The 23,958-nt window shown below is 42.6% G+C and overlaps 1 protein-coding gene across 1 annotated transcript in view; it reads left to right on the top strand.

Annotated features, from left to right (window-relative positions):
• The first annotated feature begins 2,951 nt into the window (after positions 1–2,951).
• The window catches only part of LOC120025608 (tetratricopeptide repeat protein 28-like), a 42,770-nt gene continuing 21,763 nt past the window's right edge, over positions 2,952–23,958 (top strand). The window contains exons 1-4 of the mRNA XM_038970157.1: positions 2,952–2,996; positions 3,088–3,309; positions 5,061–5,249; positions 6,610–6,706. Coding sequence (XP_038826085.1) covers positions 2,952–2,996; positions 3,088–3,309; positions 5,061–5,249; positions 6,610–6,706 — 553 coding nt within the window. The remainder of the gene's footprint in view (positions 2,997–3,087; positions 3,310–5,060; positions 5,250–6,609; positions 6,707–23,958) is intronic.

Raw genomic sequence — 23,958 nt, 5'->3', positions numbered from 1 at the left:
AGTTTTATTTGCCCATATGAAGTCTGTTTTGGCCGAGTATACTTTTTTAAATAACGTCTTCGGTGGGGTAATTGGTATTACCAAAAATTAATTTAAAAACTTTGGGAGCCATGCCATTCTAAAAAGGTTTATTCTACCTGTAAGATTTATGAGGAGATTGTTCCATTTAATTAGATCTGCTTTCATGTTGTTGAGTAATGGGATAAAGTTATCTTTAGATATTTGTTGTTTGTTGCCACTTAAGCATCTTAAGTATTTAATATTTGTTGTGGTCCACTTAAAGGATTGCTATAGTTGTTATTTTCCCTATTGCCATTATTTCCATTTTTTCCACAATGTTAAATCCTGAAATTTTTAAGTATTACGAAAACATTTTTAACAAGGGGAGCATTGAATTTTAAGTTTTAGTCAGGTATATCAGGAGATTGTCAGCAAATAAGTTTAGTTTACATTCATGTTTACCAATACTGATACCTGTTACGTTTGGGTCCTGTAAAATTGTTTCTGCAAGCGGTTCAATTGCCAGTGCAAACAGGAGTGGGGAGAGAGGACATCCCTGTCTCCTGCCCTTTTCTAAAGCAATTTCATCAGATACTGTATTATTTGTGTATATTTTTGTTTTAGGATATTTACATCATATTTTTATGAAATGTAATATTTCAGCTGGAAAGTTGAATGCTTACAAAGTTTTGAATAGAAAAGGCCACTTAAGTTGGTCGAAAGAAAATAAGATTTGTGAGGTACACAGTTCAAGAGGAATAAGTAAAAGAAGAAAGGCAGGAGAACAAGAGAAGAAGGAAGATAATGGATTGACAGATGAATAGAGAGAGAGAGAAATAGATGAAAGAAAGTGTATACCCTGAAGCTCATCATTCGATCCTCCACAGTGTCTATCCTCTGTAAATTCCTTGTTCTCTCAATAGTTGATCGTTCTGTGGTACAGTCAATGAAATAAATTGTTGATGCTATGTATTGGCCAGTGAGAGGCTTTGAAGCCGGCGGTTGGCCATATCGGCACTCTCCAGAAGAAGCATTCCTCCAAAGGAATGTATAAATTATGTTTAAATTAAATGTTTCAAGGACAAAATGACATGTATTTAACTATTTTGTTGTTGTAGTGGGGACAGTAACATTATAACTTTTTAAAAATCTACTTTATTTTTATGTTTAGCTTACATAATATCAATTAAAAGTATGCATTAAGGTGTTGGTAATAGAATAAACATTGCAAAAACAAATGTATACATTAATAAATTTATTTCTATAGCTGTGTGTGTGTGTGTGTCTCCCGTAGACTCTCTAGAACCCACCTACCATCAGCTGCAGAGGATGAAGCTGGACAAGAGTCCGTTCGTGGTGGTGTGTGTGATTGGTCAGGAGCTGCTGACCGCTGGTTACCACGGCGCCTCAGTGGTGGTCCTGGAGGCGGGGCTAAAGATTGGCACATGCTCTCTGAAGGCAAGGCAGCTTGTGTGTGTGTGTTTGTGTGTGTGTGTGTGTGTTTCTATGTGTGCGTGATGATCATTGAGTTTCTTCTTTCTTCTCTGTTCTTTCTGAAGCTCCGAGGTTCAGTGTTCTCTGCTCTTAGCTCAGCCTACTGGTCGCTAGGCAACGCAGAGAAGAGCACAGGATACATGCAGCAAGACCTGGAGGTGGCCAAGACGCTAGGTACACACACACACACCCACACAGAGCTCGCAAGCATTTCACTGTACTGTTTTACACCTGCTGTATCCTGTGCATGTGACAACACCACTTGAAACGCACATACACACACTCACAATTGCTTTCACTCACACAATTGCACACATACACACACCTAGGTATGGGTGGAGAGACAGATGTCGCTGTACATGTGACTTAAGACTGTGATAACCCACTGTGTGGAAGACAAGGCATTTGCTATGTGAGCTAACAATGGTCATCAGGTTACTCATCATGTGAGTGTAGTTCACTGAACCACCTCCATTACATCATGTATTCGCAGAAATCTGCAGGCTTCAGACCCAAATTGGAACATTTAACACCGTCTAAGAAGCCTTATGTCCACACCCACCTCATTATCATGTCTTCCCAGGTGACCAATCAGGCGAGTGCCGAGCTCACGGGAACCTAGGCTCTGCCTACTTCTCCAAGGTCAACTACAGGGAGGCTTTGACCAATCACAGACATCAGCTGGTCCTCGCCATGAAACTCAAGGACAGAGAGGTGTGTGTGTGTGTGTGTGTGTGAGAGCGCTCCATCGTGTACTTCTCCTTCTCTTTCCCCTTCTTCTATTCAGGAGCCATGCGGAGTTGCTCTCAGTCAGAGCAATGTGACAATGTAACAAAGTCTGCTCTTGAGCTGCACCACTCACTGTTCATGACTGAAATACATTGAGGAGGAATGAGAAGCAAGTCTCTGTATTATGGTGAACTTGAATGTACACCTTGCAGACCTGGCTGTGTGAATGTCAGTACAGCTGTATGGTTATGCTGTGTTCACATGTCGTTGTATATGTTATTCAATGTTTCTTGTTTGTTTAGTATTGTACGAAACATGCCTTTCAGTATGTTAACCTTGTTTATGCGCATTCTGGATATGCTATGCAATGTGTGTGTGTGTTTTAGCGTGTGTAGAGGACAGCTGTGTCCGAGCTCAGAGTCATTAAAAGGCATCCTAGATGTCAAATCGATAAGACACCTGTCACCAAGACGAATTGGTGCTTGAACAAGTCCATTCTAATGAAAGCAGTGTGTGTGTGTGTGTGTTTATTGCGGAGGACATTGAGGTGTGACTGTGACATGGTTATTGAGTCTCCTCTCCAGTCGACACCGCAGGTCCACAGCCTGAGGTTCTTCAAACACACACATCATTATACACCTCATCTTTCCTACTGTGTTTCGTTTTCTTTAGATCGTGTGTGTGTGTGTGTGTGTGCGTGTGTGTGTGTGCGTGTGTGTCTTTCTAAGATGCCTCCTGTGGCAGTGTTAATGTGGTGGGATGGTAGCCTCAAGGTTAGAGAGGCGGGGCAGTCACCAGAGGGTTGCCGGTTTGAATGCCAGGGCTGAGGACAAATCTAATGAGTGTGTGTGTGTTTGTCTCTAGGCTGCGTCCGCTGCGCTGAGCAGCCTTGGCCACGTGTACACAGCGATAGCGGACTATCCTAATGCCCTGGCCAGCCATAAGCAGTGTGTGCTGTTGGCACGGCAGACCCAGTGCCCGCTGTCAGAGGCTCGCCAGCTGGGCAACATGGGCGCTGTCTACACCGCACTGGGAGACTTCACCAACGCTATGCAGTGTCACCAGCAACACCTGGATATAGCTAAGGTATTTAACTAATGAAGAACCACACACGCATACATACAAACACACGTTTGCATGCACCATGGTTGGGGTCAATTATTTTACAATTCAGGAAGTGAACTGAAATTCCAATGATTTTTCTCTCGATCGGTTTTTCATTTCACTCACTTCTTTATATTTTCATCCATCTAATCTTTTCTCCGGGTATTGTGTTAAAGGCATGGAATAAAATCAACATTTACAGTTGAAGTCGGAAGTTTACATACACCTTAGCCAAATACATTTAAACTCAGTTTTCCCATCATTCCTGACATTTAATCCTAGTAAAAATTCAGTCTTAGGTCAGTTAGGATCACCACTTTATTTTAAGAATGTGAAATGTCAGAATAATAGTAGAGAGAATGATTTATTTAAGCTTTTATTTCTTATATTACATTCCCAGTGGGTCAGAAGTTTACATACACTCAATTAGTATTTGGTAGCGTTGCCTTTAAATTGGTTTGTAGGCCTCCTTGCTCGCACACGCTTTTTCAGTTCTGCCCTCAAATGTTCTATGGGATTGAGGTCAGGGCTTTGTGATGGCCACTCCAATACCTTGACTTTGTTGTCTTTAAGCCATTTTACCACAACTTTGGAAGCATGCTTGGGGTCATTGTCCATTTGGAAGACCCATTTGCGACCAAGCTTTAACTTCCTGACTGATGTCTTGAGATGTTGCTTCAATATATCCACATAATTTTCCTCTCTCATGATGCCATCTATTTTGTGAAGTGCACCAGTCCCTCCTGCAGCAAAGCACCCCCACAACATGATGCTGCCACCCTGTGCTTCACGGAAGCCGCCCCCTTTTTCCTCCAAACATAACAATGGTCATTATGGCCAAACAGTTCTATTTTTATTTCATCAGACCAGAGGACATTTCTCCAAAAAGTACAATCTTTGTCCCCATGTGCAGTTGCAAACCGTAGTCTGGCTTTTTTTGGGCCGGTTTTGGAGCAGTGGCTTCTTCCTTGCTGAGCGGCCTTTCAGTTTATGCCGATATAGGACTCGTTTTACTGTGGCTATAGATACTTTTGTACCTATTTCCTCCAGCATCTTCACAAGGTCCTTTGCTGTTGTTCTGGGATTGATTTGCACTTTTCGCACCAAAATATGTTCATCTCTAGGAGACAGAACACGTCTCCTTCCTGAGCGATATGACGTCTACGTGGTCCCATGGTGTTTCTACTTGCGTACTATTGTTTGTACAGATGAACGTGGTACCTTCAGGCGTTTGGAAATTTCTCCCAAGGATGAACCAGACTTGTGGAGGTCTACAATTTTTTTTCTGAGGTCTTGGCTGATTTCTATTGATTTTCCCATGATGTCAAGCAAAGAGGCATTGAGTATGAAGGTAGGCCTTGAAATACATCTACAGGTACACCTCCAATTGACTCAAATTATGTCAATTAGCCTATCAGAAGCTTCTAAATCTATGACATAATTTTCTGGAATTTTCCAAGCTGTTTAACGGCACAGTCAACTTAGTGTATGTAAACTTCTGACCCACTGGAATATGTGACACAGTGAATTATAAGTTAAATAATCTGTCTGTAAACAATTGTTGGAAAAATTACTTGTGTCATGCACAAAGTAGATGTCCTAACCGACTTGCCAAAACTATAGTTTGTTCACAAGAAATTTGTGGAGTGGTTGAAAAACGAATTTTAATGACTCCAACCTAAGTGTATTTAAACTTCCGACTTCAACTGTATATTCTCTGATGTGATCTGCAGACCCTGGGTAATGGTCCTGAGGAGGCGCGGGCGTACAGTAACCTGGGCAGTGCCCACCACAGCCAGAGAGACTTTGACAAGGCTGTGTCCTACCACACCCTGGTGCTGCAGCTGGCTCAGGAGCTGGAGGACAGGACTATACAGATGAGGGCTTACGCCGGCCTGGGACATGCTGCTCGCTGCATGCAGGTAGTAGACCACACATACACCAACTGTATACACAAAGATATACACACCAGTGCTTGACCAGTGCGCCGTAAAAGCACCTCCAGTTTTTGGGGAACTGCGTAGCGGCTCCTATATAAAACAAAGTGGATTATCACCGGCCCGGATTCAGACATAGATTCTAAAAATAAAAAAAAGTTGATCAAAGTGTAATGAAGGCGGGCTCTCCATTGAGTAGCAAATGAAAGTGGGCATTCAAATCCTGATTCCGCTTGGTTGACGTTTATTTGCTGCTATTCTGTGAATCTGGTGTATTGTGTTTTCCTTTTAAAATATATTATCAATCACTTAAAAATCTACGTCAGCCATGATCAGAATTAGGCCTACCCTTCAGCACATCTCTCTGTTGACTAACATTTACAGCTAATTATCTCGCTAGTGAACTATTTAGCTATAAGCAATAATGTCTTTGACTCGTTGTCGCCTTTCCTCCGGCACTGTTGAGAAATAAATCTGACCCTTATTGGAAAAATGGGATTCCCCTCTATTAAACAGTAGGCTAGCCATGTAATTCCAACAGCGTTAAATATATTCTAAGAATAGCCTAATTGACAAATAACTGACATGCTGTGCATGGATCTTCCCTGAAACAGGAATATTTTATGCTTATAAAAGGTTACAGATAAACATGTTAGCTACCATGCTTTGAAGTAACCTACCTTATCCATTTCATACCTGATCCATTGAATGGGGGAATAATTGTATAAAAGACATGTGGTTTTAATATTTTATATCAAGGGTGGCCAACCATCCTCCAGGAGAGCAACTGAGTGTGCAGGCTTGTGTTCGAGCCCCGCTCGAACACACCACACCACATTGTAGCCTAAACATCAGCTGCTCAACAGGACCTTGATAGTCAGATCGGTTGTGTTTAAGGGCTGGATCAAAAGCCTGCACGCCCAGTAGCTCTCCAGAGGGAGGGTTTTATACAATAGCCCAACAGTGCAGTTAGTCTACTTTGTGGGGGGTTAAGTGCCTTGATCAAGGGCACAACGGCAGGAGATAGTAGGCCTACACGGGATCAGAAACCAGCAGCCTTCTAGCGTCAATACCACATTCATGCTGTCATTTTTATGGAGGATACATAGAGACGCCACCAATTATTGGTCATGGAAATTTAGTTAAAAATCCATCTGTCAAAAATGTGTACAAACCCTTAACAGTGACTAATCAGAGGTCGCTATGGCATAATGTCATTTGGAAATGTTTTGCGAACATAGTCTAATGGGACCGGCTTGAAAAAAAGACAGCTACTGCACCTTTTTCATCACAAGTCAAGCACTGATACACACACACACAGCATAACTCTCCATATGTTCTCCAGGACTTGGAGAGGGCAGGCCAGTACCACCAGCAGCAGCTGGACATAGCGGAGGAGCTGCAGGACAGAGCTGCACAGGGACGAGCTTCATCCAACCTGGGTAAGACATGATGACGGCGTCCTACACTCTCTGGCTCTCTCTATTAGACAGTTATCTGTTCTGTGTTTCTCCCTTGGGATCAGAAGGTTGTGAATTGGATACCATCACAGATACAAGAGCTGTCCCCCAATAGCCTGACCAGTAAATGCCACATCGACCAGCAGCATTAAGGAGAGACAGAGAGGCCAGGGCAATAGAATGAAGGACAACAGTATAGACCTTTTTACAGACAGTCCTGGGCAGTATAAACAGATGTTCTGTGTTTATTATCTAGATACAGCATTGTTTTGTTAGAGGGGTTTGTCCAATTCCCCTCTAGATCCCACAAACACCTCACCTGCTTTCAGCCCAGGTGTGACAGCAGGACACCAGAGCTGTGTCCTATCACATGACTGCACTAGTGCTTCTCTTGCCAATCAACACTCATGTTTTATTAACGAGGTTTAGGGTTCCGCGACCATGATGATATTTGAGACTTACTGAATCTGACCCCACTGCTGAGTGGACATTAACTTACCTACCTGTGTGTGTGTGTGTGTGTGTGTGTGTGTGTGTGTGTTCTGAGTGTAGGACTGCTTACTTACTTGAGCACCATGGAGAGATCTATTTTTCTTAGTCTCTCTCTCACTGTTTCTGTCTCTCTTGCTGTTCTGTTCTCGCTTTAACGATTGAGCGCTTGTTCAACTAAACAGCAAGCTAAACTCTTAACCACACTACTTCCTCCAAGGAACAGGCATGTGTTGCAATTGGGAGGTTTAATAATGTGGAGAAGTGTGAAACAGTGGAAACACAGGGCATATAGAAAAGGGTCAATATACAGGATAGCTGCATATAACATGTTACAGAATTGCAATGGAAGAACATGGAGGTATGATCCAAATAAGGTAAATAGGAGGTAAGTACAGAATTACAATACAGACGGTAGATGAGCTAAACTACTTTACAGCAGGTTTGAGGCTAGTGACTGAATCACTTTACAGCCGCATAAAAAATTAAACATAGCGATGTAACAGAAATGGCTTAACTAGTTAAACGTAATACATTTACTGGCATTGATAACATTAACAGGTTGGCTAAGATACAAACATATCAGTCAGAAAGGTTAGCTAAGTGGCTAACTGAAAAACCACTTGAAAGAACAGAGCTAGCATGCTAACTAGCTAGCAAAAATGCTAATAACCTGTCAACGTGTTTAGAGTGGTAACCTCGGTTAAACGCCCACCTCAGAGGAAGTTGCCTCACCTTTAGAGAGAAATAGTAATGCTGTATTGTTGTAGGCACTAACTCCGCCATGGTTCGTTGAACAAAGCCTATGGGAAAATTCATGGATTTTTATTTATGCTAAAAATAAGGTCTGTGGTAAACACCTCGAAGACTGACGCCAGAGAGGAAGAGGCGAAGCGAGGGACAATTGGGTCAAAAATGTGTCTTCTCCAGCGGGTGGTGGTGTTTTATTTATTTCGCTCACCAAGCGAGGAGTTTTTGAATGGAGGTCAATGAGAGAGTGTCAAATTTGTACTGATATAAGTAGGACACGTGACATCCCGGCAACTTTGAGAAAAAAACACTTTATATTGAAGTTGTCTCGAGATGGCTATGCATATATATATATATATATATATATATATATATATATATGACATATGGCTAGTAGCATAGCATCTCTCTCCATTGAATACAGGCGGTTGACAAAAACACCCCTCATCGAATATTTTAAAAAGTATTAAAATAATTAGATGTATCCACCAATACAAAGAGAGGAATAGGTGGGAGCTTGACAGCCCGCCATTCTGCTCTGTGGCCAACGACCATTGTTAGGGTGGAGACATACAATAGCAGTCAAAAGTTAGGACACACCTTCTCATTCCAGGATTTTCCTTTATTTTTACTATTTTCTAGTAACAGACACATCTCAACATCAACTGTTCAGAGGAGAAAGAAAGAAAGAAACCACTACTAAATGACACCAATAAGAAGAAGAGACTTGCTTTTGCCAAGAAACATCAGCAATGGACACTAGACCGGTGGAAATCTGTCCTTTGGTCTGATAAGTCCAAATTTGAGATTTTTGGTACCAACTGCCGTGTCTTTGTGAGACGCAGAGTAGGTGAACGGATAATTTCCGCATGTGTGTTTCCCACCGTGAAGCATGGAGGAGGTGGTGTGATGGTGTGGGGGTGCTTTGCTGGTGACACTGTCTGTGATTTATTTTGAATTCAAGGCACACTTAACCAGCATAGCTACCACAGCATTCTGCAGCGATACGCCATCCCATCTAGTTTGCGCTTAGTGGGACTCATTTGTTTTTCAAGAGGACAATGACCCAAAACACACCTCCAGGCTGTGTAAGGGCTATTTGACCACGAAGAGTGATGGAGTGTTCCATCAGATGACCTTGGACCACAGAGTGAAGGAAAAGCAGCCAACAAGTGCTCAGCATGTGGGAACTCCTTCATGACAATTGGAAAAGCATTCCTCATGAAGCTGGTTGAGAGAATGCCAAGAGTGTGCAAAGCTGTCATCAAGGCAAAGGGTGGCTACTTTGAAGAATATATTTTGATTTGTTTAACACTTTTTGGGCTACTACATGATTCCAAATGTGTTATTTCATAGTTTTGATGTCTTCACTATAATTCTACAATGTAGAAAATAGTAAAAAGAATTAAGAAAAACCTTGAATGAGTACATGTAGGTGTGTCCAAACTTTTGACTGGTACTGTATATATCCAAATCTCTGCTGACGCAGGGTACTAAAGGTGTCCGTCCGCATGCTTTCCAGCCGAAACAGTTTGGAAGAATTTGTGTATATGACGACATTTTGTGATGTTTGTTCATTTTGGACTTCAGTAAGTTCTTTTTGGGCTGTTCAGGCACACAGAAACATTTCGAGGAAAGCCAAAGTCGGTAGCCGAAGTCTACGCCCATTCATTGGTGATTGGTCAACAGTAGGGATTCTTCAGTCTGTTGTCATTCAACAAAACACTACTCGTTTTCATGAAGAAATACTGTTAGATGTAAAATTCCGCGATTAAGATCTCCTCGGCAAAAACGTCAAAATTAATGACAGATTTCTTGAGTTATCTTAGATTAATTCAGACTATTTTGAGGAAGTGGCTACAGCATCTCAAAATGGAGTACAATTGCCACTTTTTCTCGTTTTTCAAGCTGTCTTTTAAAGCTGCAATATGTAACTTTTTGGGCGACCAGACCAAATTCACATAGAAATAGATCTGTCATTCTCCTTGAAAGCAAGTCTAAGAAGCGGTAAATCTGTCCTATATGCGCTATTTCTATGCTTCCCATTCTTAAGTTTAGTTTTTGCGTCTTTTACTACCAATATTATTGGTTATGTAAAATATATTTCACAGCGGCTTAGGTGGTACACTATACATGCTTGTTTTGCCACAAACTGAAATTAGACAAACTATTAGAATTTTGGCAACCAGGAAATGATGGAGCGATTTCTGCATAGTGCACCATTAAGGGAGTGCAAGCACACTCGTTCGGGTCACCTAGACACCGGCCGAACTGAAGCATGCTGGCGCCTTTATGCATATTCAGGATTTGGGTGTGGGAACGTTGTGGTGATTTCCACATTTAGCAGAGAAATAACAACAAATAAGGCACCAACTGACAGCTGTCAATGTAACTAGCTAGCAATGTAACTAGCTAGTGTAACAGTATAACTTTAAACCGTCCCCTCGCCCCGACACGGGCGCGAACCAGGGACCTTCTGCACACATCAACAACGGTCGCCCACGAAGCATCGTTACCCATCGCGCCACAAAGGCCGCGGCCCTTGCAGAGCAAGGTGCAACCCTACTTCTAGGTTTCAGAGCAAGTGACGTAACTGATTGAAATGCTACTAGCGCGTACCCGCTAACTAGCTAGCCATTTCACATCCGTTACACTCACCCCCCTTTCAACCTCCTCCTTTTCCGCAGCAACCAGTGATCCGGGTCAACAGCATCAATGTAACAGTATAACTTTAAACCGTCCCCTCGCGCGAACCAGGGACCCTCTGCACACATCAACAACTGTCACCCACGAAGCGTCGTTACCCATCGCTCCACAAAAGCCGCGGCCCTTGCAGAGCAAGGTGCAACCCTACTTCTAGGTTTCAGAGCAAGTGACGTAACTGATTGAAACGCTACTAGCGCGTACCCGCTAACTAGCTAGCCATTTCACATCCGTTACACTCACCCCCCTTTCAACCTCCTCCTTTTCCGCAGCAACCAGTGATCCGGGTCAACAGCATCAATGTAACAGTATAACTTTAAACCGTCCCCTCGCCCCGACACGGGCGCGAACCAGGGACCCTCTGCACACATCAACAACGGTCGCCCACGAAGCATCGTTACCCATCGCTCCACAAAGGCCACGGCCCTTGCAGAGCAAGGGGAAACCCTACATCTAGGTTTCAGAGCAAGTGACGTAACTGATTGAAACGCTACTAGCGCGTACCCGCTAACTAGCTAGCCATTTCACATCCGTTACACTAGCATGCTATCCTTAGCTAGCGAATGCATGTTATGTGAGCACCATTTCAGTTAAGAAATTGTAAGTTAGGTGAAAATGATTATTGTCAAGAGATGAGTCTCAGGTAAACCATGCCTACGAGTTGTTGACATGTTGAGGGTTGACGTTTATCAGACTCTCAAAACCATTCATCTTGAGTGGAGAGGGGGTTCTAAAATGCAATCATATCACACAATTTTACTATTTATAAAATGGTCATATATTTTTTCATTCAGACTAGCTAAAAAATAAGTGAAATTGGACAAATTATCCAATGGATTATGATAAACTTGCTGGTAAAAAAAAGTGGAGGTGAAAAAACATTAGATTTGCACCCCCTTTTAATTTTAATTTTAATTTGCTCCATGGCTCAGACAGCCAAGTGTAGGCTATAATGAGAGACGGAAGAGGAAGCGAGACACACCACAGTTTTTTTCTGGTTCAATGAAAGTCAATGAACTAAGTAAACCAGACCCAGCTGATATTGCATTGGTGTCTTTGGGAGACCCACCGCGTTAAGGAGACCGGAACTCACACATTTTTGCAACGGTAAACGGCCTGAGTGAACTATCTCCATTCATCAACCATCTTTGAGGTAGCCAAATACACTACATGACCAAAAATATGTGGACGCCTGCTCGTCGAACATCTCATTCCAAAGTCATGGCCATTAATATGGAGTTGGAGTTACCTTTTACTGGAACTCCCTTGACCTAGCCCGAACCATGAAAAAACAACCCACACCATTATTCCTCCTCCACCAAACTTAGCACTATGCATTAGACAGGTAGCGTTCTCCTGGCATCTGCCAAACCCAGATTTGTCCATCGGACTGCCAGATGGTGAAGCGTGATTCATCACGCCAGAGAGCGTTTCCACTGCTCCAGAGTCCAATGGCGGCGAGCTTTACACCACTCCAGCTGACACTTGGCATTACGCATGTTGATCTTAGGCTTGTGTGCAGCTGCTCGGACCATAGAAACCCATTTCATGAAGCTCCCGACGAACAGTTATTTTGCTGACATTACTTCCAGAAGTAGTTTGGAACTCGGTAGTGAGTGTTACAACCGAGGACAGACCATTTTTTATGCGCTTCAGCACTCGGCAGTCCCATTCTGTGAGCTTGTGTGGCCCACCACTTTGCGGCTGAGCCGTTATTGCTCCTAGACATTTCCACTTCATGTTAACAGCACTTGCAGTTGACCAGGACAGCTCTAGCAGGGCAGAAATTTGACGAACTGACCATCTTATGATGGTGCCACGTTGAAAGTCACTGAGCTCTTCAGTATGGGCCATTTTACTGCCAATGTTTGTCTATGGAGATTGTATGGCAGTGTGCTCGATTTTAAGTAACGGGTGTGGCTGAAATAGCCGAATCCACTAAGTTGAAGGCGTGTCCACATACTTTTGTATATATAGTGTATTATCTGTTATATATATTTTTTTTAATTTTTAATTTTTATTTCACCTTTATTTAACCAGGTAGGCAAGTTGAGAACAAGTTCTCATTTACAATTGCGACCTGGCCAAGATAAAGCAAAGCAGTTCGACACATACAACAACACAGAGTTACACATGGAGTAAAACAAACATACAGTCAATAATACAGTAGAAAAATAAGTCTATATACAATGTGAGCAAGTGAGGTGAGATAAGGGAGGTGAAGGCAAAAAAAGGCCATGGTGGCGAAGTAAATACAATATAGCAAGTAAAACACTGGAATGGTTGATTTGCAGTGGAAGAATGTGCAAAGTAGAGATAGAAATAATGGGGTGCAAAGGAGCAAAATAAATAAATACAGTAGGGAAAGAGGTAGTTGTTTGGGCTAAATTATAGATGGGCTATGTACAGGTGCAGTAATCTGTGAGCTGCTCTGACAGCTGGTGCTTAAAGCTAGTGAGGGAGATAACTGTTTCCAGTTTCATAGATTTTTGTAGTTCGTTCCAGTCATTGGCAGCAGAGAACTGGAAGGAGAGGCGGCCAAAGGAAGAATTGATTTTGGGGGTGACCAGAGAGATATACCTGCTGGAGCGCGTGCTACAGGTGGGTGCTGCTATGGTGACCAGCGAGCTGAGATAAGGGGGGACTTTACCTAGCAGGGTCTTGTAGACCTGGAGCCAGTGGGTTTGGCGACGAGTATGAAGCGAGGGCCAGCCAACGAGAGCGTACAGGTCGCAGTGGTGGGTAGTATATGGGACTTTGGTGACAAAATGGATGGCACTGTGATAGACTGCATCCAATTTATTGAGTAGGGTATTGGAGGCTATTTTGTAAATTACATCACCGAAGTCGAGGATTGGTAGGATGGTCAGTTTTACAAGGGTATGTTTGGCAGCATGAGTGAAAGATGCTTTGTTGCGGAATAGGAAGCCAATTCTAGATTTAACTTTGGATTGGAGATGTTTGATGTGAGTCTGGAAGGAGAGTTTACAGTCTAACCAGACACCTAGGTATTTGTAGTTGTCCACATATTCTAAGTCAGAGCCGTCCAGAGTAGTGATGTTGGACAGGCGGGCAGGTGCAGACAGCGATCGGTTGAAGAGCATACATTTAGTTTTACTTGTATTTAAGAGCAATTGGAGGCCACGGAAGGAGAGTTGTATGGCATTGAAGCTCTGGAGGTTTGTTAACACAGTGTCCAAAGAAGGGCCAGAAGTATATAGAATGGTGTCATCTGCGTAGAGGTGGATCAGAGACTCACCAGCAGCAAGAGCGACATAATTGATGTATACAGAGAAGAGAGTCGGTCCAAGAATTGAACCCTGTGGCACCCCCATAGAGACTGCCAGAGGCCCGGACAACAGACCCTCCGATTTGACACACTGAACTCTATCAGAGAAGTAGTTGGTGAACCAGGCGAGGCAATCATTTGAGAAACCAAGGCTGTCGAGTCTGCCGATGAGGATGTGGTAATTGACAGAGTCGAAAGCCTTGGCCAGGTCAATGAATAAGGCTGCACAGTATTGTTTATCGATGGCGGTTAAGATATCGTTTAGGACCTTGAGCGTGGCTGAGGTGCACCCATGACCAGCTCTGAAACCAGATTGCATAGCGGAGAAGGTATGGTGGGATTCTAAATGGTCGGTAATCTGTTTGTTGACTTGGCTTTCGAAGACCTTAGAAAGGCAGGGTAGGATAGATATAGGTCTGTAGCAGTTTGGGTCAAGAGTGCCCCCCCCCCCCCTTTGAAGAGGGGGATGACCGCAGCTGCTTTCCAATCTTTGGGAATCTCAGACGACACGAAAGAGAGGTTGAACAGGCTGATAATAGGGGTGGCAACAATTTCAGCAGATAATTTTAGAAAGGGTCCAGATTATCTAGCCCGGCTGATTTGTAGGGGTCCAGATTTTGCAGCTCTTTCAGAACATCAGCTGACTGGATTTGGGAGAAGGAGAAATGGGGAAGGCTTGGGCGAGTAGCTGTGGGGGGTGCAGTGCTGTTGACCGAGGTAGGGGTAGCCAGGTGGAAAGCATGGCCAGCCGTAGAAAAATGCTTATTGAAATTCTCAATTATAGTAGATTTATCGGTGGTGACAGTGTTTCCTATCTTCAGTGCAGTGGGCAGCTGGGAGTAGATGTTCTTATTCTCCATGGACTTTACAGTGTCCCAGAACTTTTTTGAGTTTGTGTTGCAGGAAGCAAATTTCTGCTTGAAAAAGCTAGCCTTGGCTTTTCTAACTGCCGGTTTCTAGCTTCCCTGAAAAGTTGCATATCACGGGGGCTGTTCGATGCTAATGCAGAATGCCATAGGATGTTTTTGTGTTGGTTACGGGCAGTCAGGTCTGGAGAGAACCAAGGGCTATATCTGTTCCTGGTTCTAAATTTATTGAATGGGGCATGCTTATTTAAGATGGTGAGGAAGGCATTTAAAAATATATATATATATATATATATTGCTCAGCTCAGTCATGACTCACAAACTTTGCAGGTGTTTCTGATGAATAAATAATGCCATGCTGGTGGGTGGTACCATTAAAATAAAACCAAGCTCTGATAAGAAACGTAGGCTGAAAATAATTTGCACATCATCTCATAGGAAAAGACACATAAAACTCACGGAAAAATCAGAAGTCACACATTCGGATTTGGCACTTCAAGCCCAAATATATCAAAGCCTACTTTGACTAAAACAATGACATATTGACTTACATCTTCGTGCAACATCATGGTTATGCTGTGGCAATTGTCTTTCAGCTCAAATTTTTACTAGTGTGGGCATTTAAATGACATAACAGATTAATAGTACTCTGCATATAAACAATATTTACTCTTTCAGCTAGTGGCTGAATTACTTAGACTTAGATAGAAATGAATTATCCCACTGGGCACAGACGTCATTTCAACATACTGTTGAGAGTTAGAATAGTAGAATACACAATCTGCATTTTTGAAATGTTGCTGTGCATCAGCAGTTTCTCTGTTATGTCAGTCACTGACAGTCACTCAATTAACCCATGTCAGCTAAAACATTTTACATTGATAAGTTAGTCTAGCGGACAGCTTTCTAAACTTGTAGTAATCATGGTCGAATTACCAACCGCGGGCCACCATTGATTTTGTTAGTCACTCTCACTCAGATATCATATTAAAAACGGCAAACATTTCTCTTCACCCTATGGCAAAATTTGTAGATTTGCATGAAATTAGTTAGAATATTGCAAAATCTTCTCTCCGCCCCATGGTAAAATGTGTAGATTTGCAGCAAACTTTCTTTAACTGCAACATGTTCTCTACACCCAATGGCAAAATGTGTAGAATTGCAGGAAATTAACTCTAAAATGAAAAAATGTATCTCTGCTGTCAAGAGGGGCTAAAATGTTTTGTCACTTAGGGCCCCCAAAAGGCTAGGGATGGCTCTGACTACATGCATGGGTATGGATGTGGGCACGCAGACACTGTGGCCCCTCATGATGAGTTCAGATTTTTTTGTGGCCCCCACCCCCATCAAAGTTGCCCGTCCAGGGATCCCATTTCACACTTAGCCTACTGAATAAATCGCCTCTCTTTTTCACACGCACACATCATCATACACACGCGCATGCACATACTCGCATCGTCGCACAAAGTTCAGTTCCCGAAATGTATAGACTGCCAGTGCCACTAACCAGGTTTCATCCAACCTTTTTATGTGAGTAAAGTACATGTCAGATAAAAACATGTCACAACAGGCCTGATGGAAACAGCTAATTTGTCTGGATTATTTTTATTTGTTCTCAGAATTAGACCCTCAATATGTATTGGAAAGGAGCATCAAGCTCATCACCGTGCACTTTCACCACCCTGTGAAATTCATCATAACTTATTTATTCCGTAGCCTAATAAACTGCATGCTTTCCCAAGTCATAGTGGGAGGCTAGGCTCAGGTCCGGAGAAGATATAACTGTCCCTCTTGCCTCTCTGAATTGTTAACAGACTTCATGTCTGTGACAGAGATGCCTACATAGTGAATTGTGCATAGGCTTAGCAAATTTGTGACTGTCTGAAGAGTGCAATGACAGCTCAGAAGCAAACAATATTTTATAGGCTATACTGTAAGGGTTTCCTGTAGGGTTTATTAACTGCATTCGGGTTGCCTGTGCAGTCCGGCAGTGTCAATTACGCATGTGGTTTGGATTTATAGCGACTTTGTGTGAAGTAAATACCCTAGGCTAAAGGTTTCAATGCGAGAACCTGATTGGAAAATGTGCTATTTTATTTGTTGGTGAGCTGCTGCTGCGCATGTTGTGTATTCTGTGGAATTGCATTAGTGTGACATTGGGGGAGTGTGGTAATTTTCCGGGTCTTTTTTGAGGAAATGTGAAGTGTTCCCGGGACCCATGTTAATCCCTATTCCTGATCCTCTACTTTTCTCTGGAGCTCTGGTTGAACCTTGGCATCAGGGTCTGGCACAAGATGAAGCACATTGTGAAGTACACATTTCACCTCGCTGACTCAGGTATTCGAACCAGCGACTTTTCAGTTACTGGCCCACGCTCTAACTGCTACGCTACCTGCCGCCCTACCTGTAGTTCTGGACCCAAACACAGCTGCATGCTCTCTCCATCTCTCAGAGGATCTGACCAGCCTAAGAATGAAGGCTGTTGGTAAGAGTCTTCCAGACAACCCAGAGGTTTGTCAGTTACCCTGACGTCCTGGGCTCAGAGGGATTCACCACAGGGATTCACAGCTAGGAGGTGGAGGACAATGACGACTGTGGTCAAAGAGTCCATTAGCAGGAAAAACAGCTCTCAAAAAAGCTATCAGGATAAAACCATGCTGTACTTCCGAAGTTTCCCCTATATGTATTTAGCAGCGGCACACCACGGCGCACTACCAGTAACCAACATGTTTGTGTACATTTAGTAGGACCTTGAAAGTGCTACAGTACCTTTATATAAATAACCTACTATTCACTTCTGTTACATCAGGGCTGTGTTTAGGCTGGCAGAAAGTGGGGAACGTTCAATTGAATGGAAACAGCCCAGGGCCCGGTTTCCAAAAAGCATCTTAAGGCTAAATTCACCATTAGAACCTTGGTAGGAGCATTGTTAAATCTCAGAGCTGTTTCCCAAAAACATACTTATGAAATGTTCCACTTGAAAACGGTTGTAGTCTAATGCTCCGGACACATTGTGACGTGTTTCATTACGCCGTATGTCATCTTCACTGAGTCTTGCCCCGCTACTGAGCGGATAAGTGTAGTGTTTGTAACACCAGATGGAGGTCTCGTCAGAGATCGCATTTATTTTGGGAAATTGCAAAATATGACCTTTTCATTCAAAACAGGATACATGTATTGTTTCAGATAATAAAATATGTTTTGTCTAGTAACTTTTCTACAAGTTGTTTCTCTAAATTTATAGCAAGTCAAGCTAGCTTGCACTGCAGAGCAGATAGCTAGCAGCTAGACTAGGTTGAAGACCCCACTGTAGCTAGCAACCGCCACCTAATAATTAATATAAAATACAAATGTCATTACCATCACAATAAACTTAAATGGGAGGCAACAGTCGTATAATATATTTTGGAAAAAAAGAAGGGAAGCACTGCTAAGGTACACAATAGTAGGTTTTGGTAGACAGAAGATGCTCTTTTGTAAAAGGGGTACATTTGTCATCAAAAAGCAAGAAAAACCAAGGCAATCTTCACATAATTAATGAAATTGCCTTTATTTGTTGTGTATATGTTCACTGAAACAAAGATTTTAAAACTGATGCGTTTCGGCTGCATGTCAGTGAGTACAAAGATACAATGTCTTCTTTTGCATTTTCCAATCAATCCTGAAGTGCATTTTGATAGCATACCTCTCACTTTTGAATGTATAGTGTTGTTTACCAGGTGTTGTCCAATTAATTATAACTATTGGCTGTTCTGTGACCATGCTTTGTCACAGAACAGCTTTGTTCAAAAAGACATTGTATCATTGTATCTTTGTACTCCCTGACGAAGGCCATTCGGCCTAAACGTGTCAAGAGTTTTAAAATCTTTGTTCCATTGAACATGCCATAAAGGCATTTTACTTAATTATATGAGAAGTTCCTTAGTTCTCCTTTCTTTTTAAAGTCATATACAGTAATTGTCTTAACAGCCAATGTATATTATTTAATATTACTATTAAAATAATCACATAGGAATTGGTAATTGTTGCTAGTTATCCCATGAAGCCATCACCAAAAATCTTCTGCTGTGGTTTGGTAACTTCCTGTTCTTTGACAGACTTTAGCTGGATTAAAGACGACGCAAAGTTTGGAAAATGTCAAAGTATGCAGCATCCATCTTGCACCGGAGCCTTCTACCACAAGGGGGCGATGCCATTCCACTCCGTTGTTGACGTCCCCGTTGACATACATGACATCCGGCGCAACGTAATGGAGTGCTTAGGGATAATGTGAACTAGGCTTAAAGGGCAACTCCACCACTTTTCAACCTCAATTTTATTATCTCCCGCACAATACATACATTATGTGAAAAAGTTTTGTAGAAAACAATATAAAGTTTAAAAGTTCTACCATCAAAAGTTACAACATCTTAAAAAGTGATTTTCAAACACTATGAGATTCCCGGGGATGTGGGGAGCAAGAAAATACCCTCCCCTGGGCTAGAAACTCGTTGCACAGTTTTTTACTTTGATCCTACCCTGTGATGTCAGAGAAGCATTTATTTTTTTACTTTACCTTTTAAAGCACAGATCATAGAAAAGCGCTGTTTTCACATATACTGAGTGTACAAAACATTAGGAATACCTTCATAATATTGAGTTGCACCCCCTTTTGCCCTCAGACCAGCTTCAATTCGTCGGGGCATGGACTCAACAAGGTGTCAAAAGTGTTCCACAAGGATGCTGGCCAATGTTGACTCCAATGCTTCCCACAGTTGTGTCAAGTTGGCTGGATGTCCTTTGGGTGGTGGACCGTTCCTAATATACATGGGAAACTTGAGCATGAAAAACCTGGCAGCATTGCAGATCTTGACACAAACTGGTGCGCCTGGCACCTACTACCATACCCTGTTCAAAAGCACTTAAATATTTTGTCTTGCCCATTCACCCTCTGAATGGCACACACACAATCCTCGTCTCAATGATTAAAAATCCTTCCTTAACCTGTCTCCTCCCCTTTATCTACACTGATTGAAGTGGATTTAACAGGTGACATTAATAAGGGATCATAGCTTTCACCTGGATTCACCTGGTCAGTCTATGTCATGGAAAGAGCAGGTGTTCCTAATGTCTTGAACACTCAGTGTATGTAGACACTACTTTGGTGCTGGAGATGTTGAATATGGGTTGAAAAGTGACAGAATTTCCCTTTAACGCCTGCCTCAGACCACTCATGAAAAGCTACGATGCATTTTTTGCCCTTCCGCATCTCACTTTCAACACAGAAGATCTCCGCTAAACATAGAAGTTCACCTCCGCTAAATAGTGTTTATTTGTAGTCAACTTCAAATACAAAGTTGCCAATGTCTTTGCAATTATTGCAAACAATCAAAGAATAAAAAGATGCTTCAAATTAAAACCGAGATGAATACCTACAGCAGGGGTACTCAACTCTTACCCTACGAGGTAAGATCATTAATTGCACACAACCTGGTGTCCCAGGTCTAAATCAGTCCCTGATTAGACGGGAACAATGAAAAATGCAGTGGAACTGGCTTCAAGGTCCAGAATTGAGTTTGCGGAACCTACAGTATAGGCCAAAGGCCTATATATTTCAATGATATTGAAATCCAATTTATGTTCATTCAATTGAGTTTTATTTGGCTATTTAGCTACTGTCCAATTTTTTCCTCAATATATTTAATGATGTGTAGCCTAACGTGCGCAATAATGTGCCAAATCTTGATTTAGTGCATTATTATAGGGTAAGTATTAGAATAAGCCGCCTCAATATTTGCAACCATAGTCGATAATATCTCTATAGAAGCTGATACATCATCAGTATTGTGGAAAAAGTCTAACGTTAAGGTAAGATTTGAATGGAGAAAGGTGACCCGAGAGCAGATTATTTGTTTTTTTCACCCCCGCCAGTGGTGGAAAAAGTACCCAATTGTCATATTTGAGTATAAGTAAAGATGCCTTAATAGACAATGACTCAAGTAAAAGTGAAAGTCACCCAGTAAAATACTACATGAGTAAAAGTCTAAAAGTATTTGGTTTGAAATATACTTAAGTATCAAAAGTAAAAGTAGAAGTATAAATCATCTCACATTCCTTATATGAAGCAAACCAGACAGTACCAATTTATTATAAAAAAATGTTATGGATAGCCAGGGGCACACTCCAATACTCAGACATAATTTACAAACAAAGAATTTGTGTTTAGTGAGTCCGCCAAATCAGAGGCAGTATGGATGACCAGGGATGTTCTCTTGATAAGTGTGTGAATTTGAACATTTTCCTGTTCTGCTAAGCATTTGAAATGTAACCTTTGGGTCTCAGGGAAATAGAGTAAAAAGTACATTATTTTCTTTAGGAATGTAGTGAAGTAAAAGTTGTCAAAAATGTAAATAGTAGAGTCAAAAAAAAACGACTTAAGTAGTACTTTAAAGGATTTCACTGGCCCCTCCTTGCTAGTTAGCGGGAACAATACCGGTAGACAGTGTCCATCGCTCCCGCCTGCCAAACACCTGCCCTCACCGTCGTTAACCGAACTGCGGGGAAATAGTGCCCGACAGGTGGGGACTAAGGACACAGTCTACCGGTTGCTAGGGGGAGAGCTAGCTAACTAGCTATCTTGCTAATAGCGACAGTGTGCTAGCTTGCTAGTTAGATAGCTAACACATGGTGCTACCCCCGCCTCCCACATGCTGTGTACAGGAGAAAACCGTGCCCGACAGGCGGGGACGAAGGGCGGAGGCTAGGGTGACACTTTCTACTCGCCCCCACCTTCCTTAGTCCTCCTAGGATTAGCTGGCTAAGCTAGCACAATTCCCACCTCGGTCCCGCCTGCCAAACACCTGCCCTCGCCATCGTGAACAGAACTGCAGAAAACCATGGCCGACAGTCGAAAGCGAAGGACACTGTCTACCGGTGTACGGTTAGCTAGCTACCACTCCTTCTTCTGTGAGGTTTATCGGTGTCTGGCATCCAACGTTATAGTGCATTAACGCCACCTTCTGTACTGGAGCACCCCTGTCTGTCCTATCTTAAAAATGTACCAATAGAAGTATAAAGAGGGGCTCCTGCAGTTGCAGGAATGCCAACATGCAGGAATGCCCCGAATTGCGGGCCGCAATTACACCCTTCTCCTTAGCGAACGTTCTCTCTGCGTGGTGTTTGGGGAAATGCATGTTAGATCTTCAGCCGTTGTAAAAAAAAAAAAAAAAAAGGCATCATTAAAAAACACTTGTAAGCCTAATTTCCATAGCTATCGGGAAACCAGGCCCAGAGCTCTCTGTCATGCTTCATTGTGAACTGAAATTGGCCAGGGGCCAAACATTTTTGGGCTCTTGTATTGGAATTATATTGAATTCTGCTTATACAACCACGCTATACATCAATAAAGATAAAGTTCAAATGCCGAGACTCATTGAGTGTTTTTGAAATCTATAGCCTACCTCTGCTGCGCTGTATCAGCACAATGGACAATGCCCTACAGCTAGGCCATTTCGGTCATGAATATAGGCTACGAGATAAATAAGCTGTTTGTAATAGGTGAATTGCCATATGTGAATGCAGCCATACACCGAGCTGTCTTACCAAAATAATGCAAACTAAATGCTGAAAGTAGTAGCCTAGTTATTCATGCATGCAAACAAAAATAATGAATACCAATTTGGTTTAGAATACCGACACAACTGCGAATGTGAATGAATGCGAACGGAACAAAACAGCAGTACCACTTAGTAGACAAAATATCAGATTGATAAAGGCATGACACAATCTATATTTAGGCTAGTTATATTAACAGTAAACAAATGCAGTAAATGGCGCTGGAGGGGATGGCTGCCGTTTTACGGGCTCCTAACTATTTTGTTTGTAACTTATTTTGTACATAAAGTTGCTGCCGTTTCTTATGACCGAAAAGAGCTTAAGGACATCAGAACAGCGATTACTGGACAAAGATTTTTCCTTTAATGAGTCTGACGTGAAGGATACACTGCTTTCCAGAGACCAGGCCCAAATCCCTTTCATTCGCGTGAAGAAAAGGCGGAGATACAGAGGGAGAAGGTCGGGGTGCCTTGTGATGATTCGTAAGCGAGTGAGTAAATCGCCACTACCATCGGTTCTATTGGCCAACGTGCAATTACTGGAAAACAAACTCCATGATCTACGATTAAAATGGGCATTAAAAACTGTAATATCTTATGTTTCACCGAGTCGTGGCTGAACGACGACACGGATAATATAGAGCTGGCTGGGTTTTCCATGCATCGGCAGGACAGAGCAGCTGCGTCTGTTAAGACAAGGGGCGGGGGTGTGTGTCTACAGTATTTGTCAATAACAGCTGGTGCGCAATGTCTAATATTAAAGAAGTCTTGAGGTTTTGTCTCTACCTCATGATAAGCTGTATAAGACCACACTATCTACAGGTCAACATTCACAGACCACACTATCTACCAAGAGAGTTCTCATCTATATTATACGTATCTGTCTATTTATCACCACAAACCGATGCTGCCACTAAGACCGCACTCAACGAGCTGTATAAGGCCATAAGCATGCATGAGAGCACCAGCTGTTCCAGATGACTGTGTGATCATGCTCTCCATAGCCAATGTGAGCAAAGACCTTTAAACAGGTCAACATTCACAAGGCCGCAGGGACAGACGGATTACCAGGGCATGTACTCAGAGCATGCACGGACCAACTGGCAAGTGTCTTCACTGACATTTTCAAGCTCTCCCTGACCGAATCTGTAATACCTACATGTTTCTAGCAGACCACCATAGTCCTTGTGCCCAAGAATGCAAAGGTCACCTAACTAAATGACTACCGCCCCGTAGCACTCACGTCGGTAGCCTTGAAGTGCTTTGAAAGGCTGGTCATGGCTCACATCAACACCATCATCCCAGAAACCTAAACCAACTCCAATTCGAATACCGCCCCAACAGATCCACAGATGACGCAATCTCAATCGCACTCCACACGGCCCTTTCCCACCTGGACAAAAGGAACACCTATGTAAGAATGCTGTTCATTGACTACAGCTCAGTGTTCAACACCATAGTGCCCACTAAGCTAAGGACCCTGGGACTAAACACCTCCCTCTGCAACTGGATCCTGGACTTCCTGACAGGCCGCCCCCCCAGATG

Source organism: Salvelinus namaycush, chromosome 31 (assembly GCF_016432855.1).
Source record: "Salvelinus namaycush isolate Seneca chromosome 31, SaNama_1.0, whole genome shotgun sequence".
Taxonomy (NCBI): Eukaryota; Metazoa; Chordata; class Actinopteri; order Salmoniformes; family Salmonidae; genus Salvelinus; species Salvelinus namaycush.
Note: the sequence above shows the minus strand (reverse complement) of the source record. Positions and strands in the feature narration are given on the sequence as shown.